This window comes from Vombatus ursinus, unplaced genomic scaffold, assembly GCF_900497805.2.
Source record: "Vombatus ursinus unplaced genomic scaffold, bare-nosed wombat genome assembly UNPS02015255.1, whole genome shotgun sequence".
NCBI classification, from domain to species: domain Eukaryota; kingdom Metazoa; phylum Chordata; class Mammalia; order Diprotodontia; family Vombatidae; genus Vombatus; species Vombatus ursinus.
The window spans coordinates 13,054,687-13,072,236 of record NW_020955033.1 but is presented as its reverse complement, the minus strand read 5'-3'; the positions used below and the strand labels follow the sequence as shown (position 1 = coordinate 13,072,236).

General features: G+C 37.3%; 1 protein-coding gene across 1 annotated transcript in view; it reads left to right on the top strand.

The window, feature by feature from the left end:
* LOC114031937 (meprin A subunit beta-like) overlaps positions 1–17,550 on the top strand; it is a 49,579-nt gene that overhangs the window by 14,258 nt on the left and 17,771 nt on the right. The window contains exons 6-11 of the mRNA XM_027847155.1: positions 918–1,035; positions 2,921–3,099; positions 5,634–5,852; positions 7,166–7,318; positions 9,859–10,074; positions 13,027–13,467. Of these exons, the coding sequence (XP_027702956.1) occupies positions 918–1,035; positions 2,921–3,099; positions 5,634–5,852; positions 7,166–7,318; positions 9,859–10,074; positions 13,027–13,467 (1,326 nt within the window). The remainder of the gene's footprint in view (positions 1–917; positions 1,036–2,920; positions 3,100–5,633; positions 5,853–7,165; positions 7,319–9,858; positions 10,075–13,026; positions 13,468–17,550) is intronic.

Genomic DNA, 17,550 nt, shown 5'->3' with positions numbered 1-17,550 from the left:
GAAGGAGCAGAAAGAGTCGAGGATAACCTCGAGGTTATAAAATGGAGTAGATGATGGTACTGCTGACCTATATAATGATGTAAGAAGGAGGAACAGGTTTGTAGGAAAGATGACAAGCTCATTTTTGGACAAGTTGAGTCTGAGGTACAGGTGAAACATCCAAGTAGAGAGGTCCTGTAGACAGATATGAGTCTTTATCTAAGAAGAAGGGTTTAGAACAGCTTCTGACTCAGTGGATAGAGCAGTGGGCCTCAAGACTTGAATTAAAAGCTGACCCCAGAAGCTACCTATGTAATCTTGGGAAAGTCACTTAACGTGTTTGCCTCAGTTTCCTTGATTGTAAAATTAAGACCAGAATGGCACCTTCCTCTCAAGGATGTTGTGAGGATCAAATGAGATAATTGTGAAAATGCTGAGCACAGTGCTTGATATGTAGGAAGCACAATATAAATGCTAGTTCTCATGATGATGATGATGATGATGTTTAGGACTCATCTGCACAGAGGCAGAAGTTGAAGCTAAGGAACTGAAAGGATCTGCCAAAAGAGAGAAAGGGAAGAGTCCCGAGGACAGACCATTGAGGAATACGCATGTTAAAGGATTAGGGTGAGGGTAGGGAACAAATGAAGAAGTCAGAGAAAGAAAGGTTAGAGGCAGGAGGAGAACTAGGAGGACATGGTATCTCTGAAGCCAAGGAAGAGAAAGGGTGAAGAAGGGGGAGCCATTTATAGTGTCAGAAGCTGCAGAATCCGAAGATGAGACTTGACAAGAGACCTTTGGCTTTGATCATTGTTGGCCTTTGAGAGACAGGTTTTAGCTCAGGGTGGGGGTGGGGGGGCAGAGGGGAAGTCCAGCTCTAAATTCTGGATGCTATTGGTGGTTAACAGGCACTGTTTTTGTCTCCTCTTCTTCTTCAGAAATAAATGCTAAAGGAGTTATCCTGAATGCATTTGAACGGTACCGTTTAAAAACCTGCATTGACTTTAAGCCATGGGAAGGTGAAGACAACTATATTTCAGTGTTCAAAGGAAGTGGGTAAGAGAAAGATCTGACATTTTAAGAACTTTCTGAAAACTGAGGGTCTTTAGCATGTTATAAATCAAAACAATTAAGTCCAGGACCTTATCTTTATGTGTTGCCTATGTTTGACTTGGACAGCTTGGTGGTGCAGTGGATAGAGTGCCGGGCCTGGAATCAGGAAAATTCATCTTCCTGAGTTCAAATTTGGCCTTGGACACTTACTAGCTGTGTGACTCTGGGCAAGTCACTGAACCCTTAGTTTCTGATCTGTAAAATGAGCTGGAGAAGGAAATAGCAAACACTCCAGTATCTTTGCCAAGAAATATCCAAATGGGGCCATGAAGAGCCAGACACAACCGAAAACAACTGAACTTCAGAAAAATGTTTAGCTTGAATCTGGAAAGTGCCTCAGGGAGACCGGGAAGGAGGAGGTGGTACAGATCATGTTCAAACAAACAACCAAACAAAAACAAGCCAAAATAAACAAACAAAACCCTGAGTTTACTATGTACTTGGCTGCCATTGCTGCTTATTATAATCTGATTTTGCCCATTTGCCAATTATTTATTACCTGCTACGTGCACAACACCATGTTAGATATGGTAAGGATGCAAATATGATGAAGATAGAATCTATCCTTTCATGAAATCTGACATTATTCCATTAATAAATACTCTTAGGACTTGTCATTCAACCAGTTCCATACCACAAAACCCTAATCAGACCAAATTTGTCAATTAAATTCAATAATTGTTTGTTGAATGGAATCTTTCCATATTTTATCCACAAGAGTCAGTGTGATATAATGGCTATAGAACTGATCTTGAGGCCAAGAAGACCTGGGTTCAAGTTTTGTGTATAGTTATGAGAGCCTGGGCAAGTCACTTAACTTCTGAGTGCTCTAGCCCAGAGTTTTCAATTACCATGTATCTCAACCATCCTCAGTGCAGCCTGAACCAGATTAAAATGTAATGGGGTTAATATATAACAAAATAAGTCAAAATACAATAAAACATAGATAATATTGATATGTGGTTTTATAAGTCAGTTTGTGCTCAAGAATACTTACGTATGGTTTAGTGGCCTCTGTTTCTACTTACATTGGTGGAGAATTTCCTCCCTTGGGAGTTCCCTAGATAAACAAGTCCAGTCCCTATCCCTATGCCACAAGCATACTTTGAGAGGCTTTGTCAAATGACATGCTGAAATTCAGGGTACTAAGTCTATTTTACTTCCCTGAGCTACTAGTCAGTAAACATTTACTTCAATAAACATTTATTAAACGACTACTATGTGCCAGGCACAGTACTAAATTCTGGGGATACAACTAAGAAAAAGAAGAGATAGTCCCTGCCTTCAAGGAACTTACAATCTAATGGAAGAAGGCAACACCCTCAAAAAGAAACTGCAAAGGGATGAGAGGTTGCATCACCAGGGGGTATCCTGTACAGGGGCATAATGGGCCTTGTTCAAACCATCAGAACTGCAGATGGAAAATAGAGAGTAGTCTGGTCAAAAAGGAAATGAGGTTATTCTTGCATTTCTTCTTTGTAATAAGCCAATGTTGGCCCATATTCATCAAGTTTCCCCAAATTCTCTCAGTCCATACATTTAAAAATTTATTCTAGAATTGCATCCATTGTTGATCTTAATGTTCAGCTCATTAGTCTATAGTTTTAACCATCTGTTCTCTATCCCTTTGATAGAGAACTTTACAGGTTATAATTATCTCTGACTTGTCTTTGGCCATATTGCTAATCCATCTATGAACTCCTATTTGAGGGCTAATTGCTACTGCTTAACTATGCCAAATGATCATGACTTTTGCCATCTTCTACAGCAGATGTGTAACTTTTGCATTTAATGTTAGTCATCTTACCACTTCGTACCTTGTTTTTAGATGCTATTCTTCAGTAGGAAATAGACGTCGTGGCAAACAGACCCTTTCCATAGGAGACAATTGTGACAGAATAGCGACAGTTCAACATGAGTTCCTCCACGCTCTGGGATTCTGGCATGAACAGTCCCGTTCAGATCGAAATGATTACGTCATAATAATGGAGGACAGAATTCTGGAAGGTATGGTTTCCTTGCTTGTTTTTGTTTAAGAGAATTTAAGACTAGAGTCAAGTGGTTGTACCCCCTTCCAGTCATTAGTGGATCAACAAGCTTTTATTAAGCACTTATTATGTGACAAACATTGTGCAAAACACTGGTAATCCAAAGGAAGACAAAAAAGGTGGTCCCTGCCCTGGAGGAGCTCAAATTCTAATGGGGGAGACAACATGCAAACAACTGTTTGCATTCAAGGTATATATGATGTAAATGGGAGGTATTCTCCTAGAGAAGTGCTAGCAATGAGGGGAAAGACCAGTTATAAAAGGTCAGATTTGAACTAAGTCTTGAAGGCAACCAGGGACACCAGGAGGCTGAGATAAGGAGGATGAGGATTCTAGGCATAGGGGATAGCTAGTAAAAAGGTGTGACGTCAGGACATGGAGAGTTACATTCAAGAAACAGCAAGAAGACCACTGATGCGGAGTCATTGAGTATATAGAGAGGAATAAAGAATGAGAAGATTGTAAAAGCAGGGAAAGGTCAGATTATGAAGAGCTTTAAAAGCCAAACAAAAGATTTTATATTTGATTCATTGGTAATAAGGAGCTGAGTAAATAAATACGGGAATCCTCTGCTTAGTGAATTATGTATGATTATGGAATCTTTATGAGCTGAAGAGATCACCAAGCAATTTAGTATGGAGGGCCACTGTGAGACCCCCGGTGGCAATCAGCATTGGTGGTTATTATTGGGAAGATAGTACAGCAAAGGAGACTAAGAAGGAGGAGTTAGATAGCAGCAGGAGAACCAAGAGAGAGGAATGTCATGAAATCCCAGAGAGGAGAGAGCATAAAGGGGGAGAAAGTAATCAACAGTGTCAAAGGCTATGAAGAAGTCAAAAAGGAGGAAAATTGAGGAAAAACCATTAGATTTGGAAATTAAAAGATCACTGATAACTTTGGAGACAGTAGTTTCATTTGAATGATGAGGTTAGGATCCAGACTGCAGAGAATTAATAAGAGAGAGAGGAGAGAAAGGAGAGAAAGAGCTTATAAGACATTTAACAACAAAAAGAAGGAATGATATAGTTGAACTAGATGGTCACTGAGGTCTGTTCCAACCCTCCAATTCTGTGATCTCTGGCAGTCATTTAACTTCACTGAACTTTAGTTTCTTGATCCACAAAATGGGAATATGTATTGTACTGTGTATGCTACTGGACCATTGAGGATCAAATGAGATAATTTGAAAGTCCTCTACAATTGTAAAGCACAATATAGATGCCAGTTATTTAGTCTCAGAATGTATCCATATTATATACTTTATTTCTATTTTTAAAATAGATTTTTTTATTATAAATTTAGTCATCAAGAAACATAAACATTTTTACAGGCAAAGAACATAAAAAGAGGATTGTACATAAAACAATAAATCTGCTATGTTGAAGAAATTAAAATTATTCTGTATTATTTAATAATTGATTCTATTCTGTAACTGACCCTATTCTATATTACTGTTTCATTTTGTATAATTGCTCAGTCCACATTTCTCTACCTCTGAATCAGCTTCTCCTCTGAGTTAGTTACAAGTTAACTTGTTATTATCCCCAAAAGGTATATTGTCCGTCCTTGCAACATTCTTATCTCCCCTACAAATTCTTCTAGGTGCCAGGGAGTCGGCTAACTGAAGTCAGCTAACAGATCCTACAAGATGATCCCGGGTCCCATAAAACAATTAACATTCCTTAATTGTCCAGAGAGGGGTGGTTGCTAGTCCCCTGTGTGTTAGCTGCTTTCCTTGAAATAACCAATCACGTTGTTCTCACCTCCATGATGCTATTTTCCTTGTAACTGATCATATCCTCTTCCCCACCTACCCAGCTCTATACTTACTAAAATTATATTAATGACGGTGAGTCTTACCTTGGGGTGTTTGGTCATTGAGAGAATCCACTGACCCAATTTATTGGTTACTGATAGCCTAACAAGTAAGGTGCTCATGATCACATCATTGTCTCTCATTTTATCTTAATTTTCAAATGTAAAAATGTAAAACTTATTTTTTTAAAAGTATACATTCTATTTATCATAACACCTCACCCTTTTTGACTATATCCCTTTCTGAATTTCCTCCTGCTCTCTTTTGCATATTTTAAAAAATATTTGATTGATTTTCTTTTCTTCCTTTTTTTGTATCATTATCATTTCCCTCTTACAGTTTTTACTATTTTCACAACACTTCAGTCAGTCCATAAACATATATTGATCATCTACTATGTGTCAAGCACTGTGGAAACAAAGAAAGGAAAAAAGATAGTTTCTGTCCTTGAGGAGATCCAATCAAAACCTTACCTTGGTAACAAATAGGTACAGTAAAAAAACACATATGTGTTGTATTGAATATGAAGAGTGTGTGCATACCACACACTTTGAAATGTCGTGCCATTTAGTACCACGCAACATTTGCTATAGGGTAACTTGAGGTCCATAAATTCCAAACTTAAAAAATTTCATGTTATTTACATTTTATTATTTATGTTATTATTTTTATTTTAGGCACAGAACACAATTTCAATATTTACAATGATAAGGAATCAGACTCTCTGAATGTTCCCTATGACTACACATCTGTGATGCACTATAGCAAAACTGCCTTCCAAAGTGGAATAGAACCAACAATTGTGACTAGGATCCCTTACTTTTTGGATGTGATTGGACAACGAATGGATTTCAGTGATTATGACCTTGAAAAATTGAGAAAACTCTACAACTGCTGTAAGTATCCTGGTCTCTGGGGAACCAGGGCTGTTTCCCCCAGCTGAGTTTGGAAAAGTTTCAGCCTGCTTTGTTCTTGCAATTAGGAAAAGTTTAGTCAATGAAAAATGGGAAAAGAATAATCAGAATTAAATCTACACTATAGCTACATAGTGTTTTAGGTAAGCAGTTTGGGGCAGTGGGCTTGAAGTCAGGAAACCAAAAACCAAGTTGTGACTGCCATTTATTATTAACTATGTCATTTTAGGAAGTTACTTACCTCAGTTTTTGCCCCTATAAAATTGAGGTAATATTTGTACCAGAAGCTCACAGGTTTATTGTGAGAAAGGCTGTATAAACTATAAATCACCACATAACTGTGAGCCATTTTTGGACCATTTTATGGGAATGAGATTTCATTGGCAGAGGGAACTTCCTCCTAGTGAGAAAACTCTACCAGTGTAGTTTGATGTCTATTCTATGATTTTAGGGTGCTACCTTCAGGTACTGAGAGGTTAAATGATTTGCCCAGAGGTAACTTCCATTAGCCTTGAGATCAGAGAATGTTTGGGGTTTTTTGCTTTTCATTATGTTCCAGGTGCTTAGAACAGTGCCTGGCATGTAGGAGGTGCTTAATAGCAATCAATGCTAATTGATGATTGACTAACACAAATCTTATATGTCAAAAGCAGAACTTGACCATAGGTACTTCTGATTCCCAAACCAGCCCTCTAGCCACTATACCACACTGACTCCTTTAAACACTTTGTGGCTACAAGGAAGACTCAAAAGTATTCTTCTAAATAGATCTTTCTGATCTGAAAACACATTCTTGTGCTTTGTGGGATATATGATTTTATATTTGCTCTTGCAAATGTAAATTTGACATCAGGATCTATCAAACAGGTTTCTGAAGGACTGCTCCTGGACCAGAAATAGGTATATTTGACATATTGAAAGCTGTTTTCAAACAGTACCTGGATGGCAATGAAATGTATAGATTCCTGAGGAGGAGTAATGAAAGAAGCTGGACTATGGCTCAGCCAGCTCAGTAATTTGAGAAGGACTGAAGGAAGTATGCCTTGATTCAACACATCCCTTAATGAACAGCTTCAAGTTAGGGCAGCTCTACCTAGTTGTGGGATGCCTTCCTATTTTGGTTATGTGGGCTGGCATTAATCAGAGCTCCTCAGGGAACTACTCACGGCTTGCTGGGCTGCCTTCCTTCTTCCTCAATTCATATACAATGAACTAAAACAGTTTTAGTTATTCTAAAAACAGAATAAAATTTCTGTCTAACTAGAGAGTCATTCAGTGATTTTTGTCTTCTCTAGCTTCTTTCTTAACCTTTATGGACTCATGCGATTTTGAACTGGAAAATATCTGTGGCATGATTCAAAATTCTGAAGATAATAGTGACTGGCAGAGGGTTTCATGGGTGCCTGGTGGCCCAGACACTGATCAATCAAACCTGGGCAAGTGCAAAGGTAACTAACTACCTTGGGTGGGACCTAATGGCTCTTGCCTTGCTTTCTCAGCCTGTGCTTTTATCAGCATAGTCATGACATCTTATCTATGATATGATCATAAAGTTAGAGCTGCAAGTGACCTCAGGGGACATCCTGTTCAACCTCCTCATTTTACAGATGAGAGAACCACTCAGGGTCACACAGATATCAAGTTCCTGAAGCATGATGGGAACTTGAGTCTTCCTGATTCCCAGTCCAGAAAGTTTATCTCTTATACCAGGTTGCTACCTTAAAGGAAGAGGCTGAATGTTGTCTAAAGGAAGAATGGGGTCTTATTCCAAAGTTCTATAAGTGTTATTAGACTTATTATCTATCTAAAAATTCATACTAAGAGCAGTCTGGCAATGTGACTTGTTACTTTAGTAAATTAAGATGATTAAGGTCTTCTTCCTTAACCTCCTATATATGTAACATCTCACTGAGTTTGGACTATGGTAAGGTCAAAAGAACAGTGACTCTAGATTTAGAAAATCCTAGGTTCAAATCCCCCAGTGATTTCACTATAAGTCACTTAAACCCCTTGACTCTCAGTTTCTTTATTGGTAAAATTAAGGAATCGGGCTTGATGCCCTCAGAGGTCTAGATTTTTGATCTATAGTTCAGATCTCAGGCTTCCAGCCTGAAGAGAGATTGCTTCAGCAGTTGTGTGTGTGTGTGTGTGTGTGTGTGTGTGTGTGTGTGTGAGAGAGAGAGAGAGAGAGAGATTAAAGTGTATATATTTTTTGTCCTTGAAAATCTGACCTCAGATGATCAAAGCAAGTGAAAAACCTTGGCAGAAGAGACCTCATTTATTTATTTCATGTTTCCCTTTGCAGTTTGGTTTGGGCTAAAGTGGTCTTCCAATACCACATTGCTAGTCCCAAACTTGATATCTCTGTGATTGGTAACAAACGTGTAAAATCAGGTGCTGAAACTTAAGGCTGTTATACTAGTTCAAATGATTAGGTCAGGACACTAAGAGAGACAGAATCCAAGACCTAGAGGTTCAGAGCTAGAAGGGGTCTCAGAGGCCATCTTGTTCACCTCCTTCAATTTATAGTTGAGTAAACTTTTGTCCAGGAGAGGTAATTGATTTGCTCAAGGTCGTTGAGGCAGTGTCTTAGGTGGCATTTGAATCCGTTGTCCTCTGGCTATTGAGACAGTGTTCTTTTCCCTGTGAAGTCATAAGTAAGTACTACTTCATGAACTGTAAGCTATTGAAGGAGAGTGACTTGGGAGCTCCTATTCTCAACCTTCGCAGGGAATGATCTTGGGTAATTAGGGGAGAATATGACAAGTGAAAGGGCAAATTGCTCTTGTGGGGAGGAAGTGGAGAAACAGGAAGTTTAAGGAAGGGGGAGCAGGCTGAAGCAAACATCTGAACTCAGGTGTTTTTTTTTTTCCTTTCTCTTGAGAATTGTTATCTCTTGCAATCAGAAATAATTTGATAAGACTTTTTTTTTTTTTTTTACCTTCTATAGCTATATTGTGTCCTTCATAAGATGTGAACTTATAAAGAGCGGGAACCCTATTTTTATAGTTCTCAGTCTTCACTTTTAACATAGCAAGTGCTGAACAAAAGCTAACAAAGAAACCTATATTTAGCTAGTTAAGAAGCAAATACCCACTCTGACTTAGCCCCATGATCTCCCTGAGGTAACTTTTAATCAGAAGATTGAGTAATTAGAACTACGATGACAGAACATGAGAGCAGAAAGGAACTTTGAGAACATCTAGCAGTTTTATAAACCTGAAAATTTTTACAAATGAGAAAACTGAGGCTCAGAAAGTGAAACAATTCAAGCAGTTTGGACCCCTCTGGAGCCCCTTTCCTGATTTGATCTCTCTTCTTTCTTTCTCATATTCCTGATGTGTACCCTTAGGCGAACATTCACAGAGCACTTCTTTTCCTCCTGTGGAGGGAGTAAGGCATGTGTTTGTGGGCAGATTTGGCAGGAACTCCAACCTGAAGCCTAATTTTCAATGTGAACATTAATGCTTCAGAAATCAAAAAACACTACCAATCAGGACTTTATTTTTTTTTTGTTGATTGTCTAGTCTTAAGAAAGTAATGAAGAAAAATGTTAATGAAGATTAAACTTAAAAATGTGTCATATATATAGGATATTGCCCCAAACATTTACCAGCACACACCTGAATAAGCAGGATGTAAAATGACACACTAGATTTTTAATGTGTTGGTACTTGTGATTGTCTTTTGTCTCAGTTTCCCCTCTTGCCTAACATGGTTACGCATGGAGCCATGTAAAAGCAGAGTGTTTTACTATTGTAAATGTCTTTCTCCCCACCACATGTGTGACTGACTAATATTTTATTTAGCATTGACTCAATGAGGTAATGTTCCAAGTCTTGATTGTAGCTTAGGTTGTAGGATGTGAAAAAAAGATAGTAAGCTTTTGGTGATCTCATGTATTAATATTAACTACACCTGCCCGTGGAATTTTTTCTTCTAAAGCTAGGGTCTTCAAGTGTCTAATCTCTTCTTTGTTGTCTCCCAGACTCTGGTTTCTTTATGCATTTTGACACCAGCTCTGTGAAGGAGGGGGAAAAGGCAATCTTGGAAAGCCGCATATTTTACCCCAAGAGAGAGTTTCAGTGCTTGCAGTTTTATCACTCCAGCAGCAGTAACAAAGACGACCAGCTCAAGATCTATGTCAGGCAGTATACCTCAGAAAATGGTAATGGCTCTCTTACTCTGGTGGATGAAGTGAAAGGTATGAGATTTCATTCTCAGATAATTAAGCTTGACTTTGATCTGAGACCTTCTGTAACTCTTTGCTTCCCTTCCTCCAACACATGGGAGCTTTTCCTCCTTTATAACACTGTGCTTTGGTCTTCTGATGGTTTGAGATGCATATGGGATTCTCAGTTGGAAGCAACCCTAGTGATTACCTGGTCCAGGACTTTCATTTTTTTTTTTATTCTGCCTTCTCTTTTCCTTGCTCAGGTTTGTGAAACCAAACATCTGTTTCTTTGCCTGACAGCCATTTTTTACAAATCAGAGAACAAGCAATTGACCTAAAGGTCTTGTGATTAGATTAACAAGAGGCTAAAGGAGCCTTTCTAGAACTTTTACTTGGGGGGCTTGAGTTAAATCTCAGACTGCTGCCTCTTGAATAATTCAGGGTTCAGGATCACTGAAACCTGAAGGGCTCTGGAAACCCCTTTAGTGTAGTATAGAATATAGCTAGGTAGTAATTTTCTATAATTGAGGGATCTCTGTCTTGCTAGTCAAGCATATTACCAAGTGCCAGTTATGCCCCCTTTATGTTATTTTATTTTGGTCTGCACCTGTGGTTTTGCTGTTTGTAAGGGACTTCTGGTAAGGAAACCCTCTCCTTCCTCACCAATCCAAATCAGCCACAGCATTGAATTGCTTATCTTGAGAGTTGCCTGGGCACATGTCAAAGACTTGCCCAAGGCCACATAACAAGTATGCATTAGAGGCAGGGCTTGAAACCATGTCTTCCTGACTCTAAGGCTGGCTCTGTAGCTAAAAGGCCATATGGCCTCTCCCTCCTACTCATTTTACAGTGGTCATTTCCGTTTCACTGCTTCACTGACATGAGTTCCTTACCTCAGTTCTTGATTGGCTAGGGATTTCTGGGACAGCTTTTTACATATCCTTCCTTTCCTCCTCTTGGGGATGTGGTGAGAGGGAATGAGGTGGTGGTATGTAAGGGAGATGGGCATAGTACACTAGCAAAGATGGTGCAAAACAGTAAATGCCCTATCACTGAAGATCTTGAGGTAGATATTGAAGGCTCACTTTGGGGGATGTTGCAGCTAGAATTAATTATTTGGGCAGGGGTTGTTCTAGAAGATTCCTCATCTCCTTCCTTACTCTGTTTATAATTCTGTATCAAGGTTTTCGTTATTGTTTAGTCGTTTCAGTTGTCTGACTCTTCATGACCCCATTTGGTGTTCTCTTGGCAAAGAAACTGGAATGGTTTGCCATTTCCTTCTCTAGCTCATTTTGCAAATGAGGAAACTGAGGCAAACAGGGTTCAGTGACTTACTCAGAGTCACTCAGTTAAGTGTCTAAGGCCAGATTTGAACTTTGAGTCTTCCTGACATCAGGTCCTGCATTGCACCACCTCACTGTACCCTACAATAAGGTATCTACTTCTATATAGATAAACTTAGAGTGAGTGGTAGAGCAGTGGATAGAGCACTGAGGTTGGAGTTAGGAAGATTTGAGTTCAAATCTAACCTCAGATACTTATTAAGTGGGCCAGTATTTTAATCTCCATCTGCCTCAATTTTCTCACCTATAAAATGGGGACAAGAGTAGCTGCCTCCAAGGGCACATAGTAGAAGTTTAATAAATGCTTGTTCCCCTCTTCCTTGTGGCAATAGGCCAGGTAAATTGCCCAAATATCAAGACATTAAGGTGAGTTTCTGGGGAGCAAGATTTCAGGAAATAATCTTTCTAAGGATTGGTATCAATCTGTGCATTATCACTGGGTAGCTGGCAGTAAACCTGCCAAAATTTTTCCCCAGGAATTCATACGTTTCTAGGACTTTCAAGTTAGTAGGATCTTAGCTTCCTATATAGGCCCAAAATATAAACAGTCTCATGGAATGTTTAGCTAACTTTGGACATGATGGAACTACAAAAAGAGAACCAGGAATATTCTGGTTCAATCACTAGAGTTTGAAGATAATGCTGCAAGAGATAAATATCATGGTGCAGTGGAAAGGGTGATGGATTAGTGATCAGAGGACCTGGGTTCAAATTATGGCACTACCACTTACTAGCTGATAGTAAAGGAAAGCCACTTAACCCTTAGAAGCCTTAACTTTCTGATGTATAAAATCAATGAGCTGTCTGTAAAGTCCCTTCTAACTCTAAATCTATAACGCTATTGGGACACTCTTCTTCAAAAGATCTTTGATGTGACTTTCAAACAGAGGTAAGCACAAGGATAGAAAGGCCATTCATCTGACTCAGTGTGGTAGTTCAAAGACCTGAGTTCAAATCCAGTCTCAGGCACTTGATAGCTGTGTAACCCTGGGTAAGACATTTAACTTCTGTCTGCCTTAGTTTTCTTATCTGTAAAATGGGAATAATAATAGCACTTACCTTTCAGTGTTGTGGTGAGAATCAAATGAGCTATTTGTAAAGTGTTTTGCAAACCTTGAAGTGCTATTTAAATTCTAGCTATTATTTAGTATTAGTTCCTACATTCTTGTAAGTAGCACAGAAGTAAAGCTTAATTGCTAAATATGGCTTCTTTTTTATTTTTTATTTTTTTTATTTTTTGTTGTTGGGCAGTGAGGGTTAGCTGCAGCTAGTAAGTGTTGTGTGTCTGAGGCCGGATTTGAACTCGGGTCCTCCTGAATCCAGGGCTGGTGCTCTACCCACTGTGCCACCTAGCTGCCCCCTAAATATGGCTTCTTATTTAGCCCTGTAACCCTGGAAAGTATAGGCAACTTCATAGATTACTAGATATGTGCTCAAGCATTCTCTCAGGTCATGTGATCTGGCATGAATATTGGGAAGTAAAATGTTTGGATGAGAGAGTGGATGGAACCATGACATAGCACATTATTGACTTTTGAACTACCATTTAGTCATGGAGGCTATGAACTTTTCTTATTTATTAGTATATGACTTGGTAATTGTCTAACTTTTTAAAGCCAACAGTTCTCTTCTATTACAGATGAATCCATCGGGAGCTGGCAACTCCATTATGTACCATTGGCAGTCACCACCAAATTCAGGGTGGTATTTGAAGGAACTCGAGGTTTTGGCACATCATCTGGTGGTCTCTCCATTGATGACATCAATCTTTCAGAAACACGCTGTCCTCATCATGTGTGGAAGATAAGCAATTTTACACAACTCAGTAACTCAAATGGAGTCATCGTTAGCCCTCCATTTTACTCTCCTCTAGGCTATGCCTATGAGGTTCAGTTAGATGTAAGTGATCAGAATAATGTAGGGATATATTTCTCCCTGATCTCTGGAGCCAATGATGAACAATTACAGTGGCCATGTCCATGGCAACAAGTCACAATGACACTATTGGATCAAGATCCTGATATTCGTCGGAGCATGTCCAACCAGAGAAGTCTGACTACAGATCCATTCCAGACAATTGGTTTGTGACTTTTTCCCCTTTATTTCTGACACAACATATTGTTTACACTGGGAAACTAGGGAGAGAGGAGAAAATAAAGGAGGGAGGAAGGCTTGAAAATGGCACTAATTGCTGATCAGTTAATAGGGATCACCAGTTAGTTTGGTATAAGATTCCAGAGTCTTTGGATTAATGGAACTTGTGAGCAAGTATTGAAGTGATTGCAGCAAGGTGAGTGTCAATAATGATGGGCAGCAAAAGCTCTAACAGAGAAACTTGGAATAAGAAGGATGGCCACATGAGAAGTTTGGGTCAGGACAGGTTGGATGCAAAGGGTAACCACTCTACCCAATTAATTCTCAACCTCTGATTTAGGTCCCACTCCTGTTTCCTGGTTACTTCACTTTCCTGGCTTCCCTAGGTGTCATCCAACTACCCTGGTTACACCAGAGTTGGACATGATAGTAATATAATTCAATTCTTGAGTAGAAGAGACCTGATTAATAAATGGTTGTTGAATAAATGAATGAATTGGGTTAAGCAGGGGCAACAGGGGAAAGGATGGCATTAGGGGAGAGGAATATAATTTAGTCATTGAAAAGTTCTTAAGGATTGGTCCATGCTGTGACCATCGTGCCTCTTTTTCTAGTTCTTAAAAAGAATGGTATTTTGAGGATGATCTTCTGACTATTATTTTTAAATTATCTTTTTATTTTTTACCTATTTATTTTCAACATTCACTTAAAAATTTTGGGGGTCAAATTCTCTCCCTCCATCCCACCTCTCCTCCATCCATTGAGAGGGAAGGTGATATAATATCAGTTATACATGTGAAGTTACGATAAACATATTTTTGTATTTGCTATGTTGCCAAAAATCATGAAAAGTAAATAAATTGGAAAAAAGTATGCTTCAATCTATACTCACACTTCATCAGGAAGTGTATAGCATTTTTCATCATGAGTCCTTTGGAATTTTCTGGGATCCTTGTCTTGATCAGAGTAGCTAAGTCCATTACAGTTGGGTATTCTTACAATATTGTTGTTACCGTGTACAGTGTTCTCCTGGTATAGCTCACTTCACTGCATTAGTTCATAAAGGTATTCCCAGGTTTTTCTGAAACCACATCCTTAATATTTCTCATAGCACAATAGTATTCCATCACAATCATATACCACAATTTGTTTAGCCATTCTCCAAGTTGTTGGGCTTCCCCTTAGTTTCCAATTCTTTACCACCACAAAAATAACTGTTATAAATATTTTGATACAAATAGATCCTTTTCCCTCTTTAAAAAATATCTTTGGGATATAGACCTAGTGGTGGTATTGTTGGGTCAAAAGGTATGTACAGTTTTATGGCCTTTGGGCATAGTTCCAAATTGTTCTCAAGAGTGTTTGGACCAGGTCACAACTCTATCAACAATGCATTAGTGTGCCTATTTTTCCACATTCCCTCCAGCATTTATTATTTTCATTTTTTTGTCATTTTAGCCAATCCGATAGGGGTGAGGTGGTACCTCAGAGTTATTTTAATTTTCATTTCTCTAATCAATAGTGATTTAAAACATTTTTTCATATGACCCTTAATAGCTTTACATTATTCTTATGAAAATGGCCTGTTTTAATCCTTTGACAATTTATCAATTGGGGAATGGTTCTAATTTTTTTTATAATTTTGGATCAGTTCCCTATATATTTGAGAAATGAGGCCTTTATCAGAGAAACTTGATGTAAAAATTTTTCTCTCCATTTCTTGCTTTCCTTCTAATTTTGTCTGCATTGATTTTCTTTGTGCAAACCCTTTTTAAATTTCATGTAATCAACATTATCCATTTTACTTATAGTTATTCTTTCTATTTCCTGCTTAGTTATAAACTCTTCCCTTATCTATAGATCTTAAATGTAATTTTTTCCATGCTCCCCTAATTTACTTATATCATCCTTTATGTCATATACATATTTTGAATTTATTTTGGCATAGTGTAAGATGCTGGTCTCTGCCTAGTTTCTTCCAAACTGCTTTTGAATTTTCCCAGCAATTTTTGTGAAGCGGTGAGTTTTTATTCCCAAAGCTTGGATTTCTGGGTCCATCAAACATTGGATTTACTACTATATTTTGTATAGCTAATCTATTCCACTGATCCACCACTCTATTTCCTAGCCAAATCCAGATTGTTTTGATGATTATTACTTTGTTACATAGTTTGAAATTTGCTAGGCTGCCTTTTCTCACATTTTTTTCATTGATTCCCTTGATATTCTTGATCTTTTGTTCTTACAGATGAATTTTGTTATTATTTTTCTCTGGTTCTTAAAAATAATTCCTTGGGAGTTTGATTGGTATGGCACTGAATAAGCAAGTTAGTTTAGGCAGAATTGTCATTTTTTATTATATTGTCTCAACCTGCCCATGAGCAATTAATATTTCTTCAATTGTTTAGATCTGACTTCTTGTAATAACTTATAATTATGGTAATATATTTCCTGGGTTTGTCTTAGCAGGTAGACTCCCAGGTATTTTGTATTATTTGTAGTTATTTTAAATGGAATTTCTCTATTACTTCCTGCTAGACTTCGTTGGTTATATATAGAAATGCTGATGAATCACGTGGGTTTATTTTATATTTTACAACTTTGCTAAAGTTGTTAATTGTTTCAACTAGTTTTTCAGTTGTGTCTCTATGATTCTCTAAATATACCATTATTTCATCTGCAATGATAGTTTTGTTTTGTCATTTCCTATTTTTATTCATTTTTCTTGCCTTATTGGTATAACTAGCATTTTTTTAATACATTATTGAATAATAGTAGTGATAATGGACATCCTTGTTCTCCCCTACCCGCGATATTATTGGGAAGGCTTCAACTTTATTACCATTACAGATAATGGTTGCTCTTGGTTTTAGGATAGATATTACTCATTATTTTAGGAAAAGCTATTTACTGTTTTGTTACCTTGTGTTTTTAGTAGGAATAGGTGTTGCATTTTGTCAAAAACTTTTTATGCATCTATTGAGAGATCATTTTTGTTGTTTTTGTTATTGATGTGGTCAATTATACTTATAGTTTCCTAATATTGAACCGATCCTGCATTGGTGGTATAAATCCTACCTGGTCACAGTGTATGATCTTTATGACATATTGCTGTAACTCTTCTTGCTAGTTTTTTATTTAAAATATTTGCATTGATGTTTTATAGGGAATTTGATCTACAGTTTTCTTTTTCTCTTTTTTTTAATCCCTGGTTTAGGTAGTAAAATCATATTTGTGTCACGAAAAGGATTTGGCAGGACTTCTTTATCTTTTTAAAAAATAGTTTGTATTGCATTTGGATTAATTGTTTCTTAAATGTTTGGTAGAATTCACTTGTAAATCCACCTGGTCCTGGGAAGTTTTTCTTAGGGAGGTCATTTATGGCTTGTTCAATTTCTTTTTCTAAAAGAAGTATTCAATTTTCTCCTCTTTCAATCTTGACAATTTATCCATTTCATTTAGATTGTCATATTTATGTGTATGTAATTGGACAAAATAACTCCTAATAATTTCTTTAATTTTATCTTCACTGGGGTTGAATCTACCCTTTTCATTTTTGATAGTGGTTATTTGACTTTCTTCTTTCTTTTTAATTAAGTTAACAAATGATTTATCTATTTTATTCTTTCCCCTCATAAACCATCTAGTAGTTTTATTAGTTCAGTGGTTTTTTATTTTCAATTTTATTAATTTCTTTTTTGATTTTTAGAATGTATATTTTGATGTTTAATTGGGGATTTTTAATTCATTCTTTTTCTAGATTTTTTAGTTGTATGCTCAATCTCCTTTTTTTCTCTTATATTGTTGTATACACTTAGAGATATATAATTTTGTCATGTTGTCTCATTGGTTGTCATTCTCTTCAGTGAAATTATTGTTTCTATGATTTTTTCTTTGATCCACTGATTCTTCAGGATTAGTTTTATTTTCCAATTAATTTTTAATCTTTGCTTCCAAAGGCTCTTTTTTGAATATAATCTTTATTGCCTTGTGGTCTAAAAAGGGTGCATTTAATATATGTGTTTTTCTGTATTTGGTTATGAGGTTTTTATGCCCCAATACATAGTTT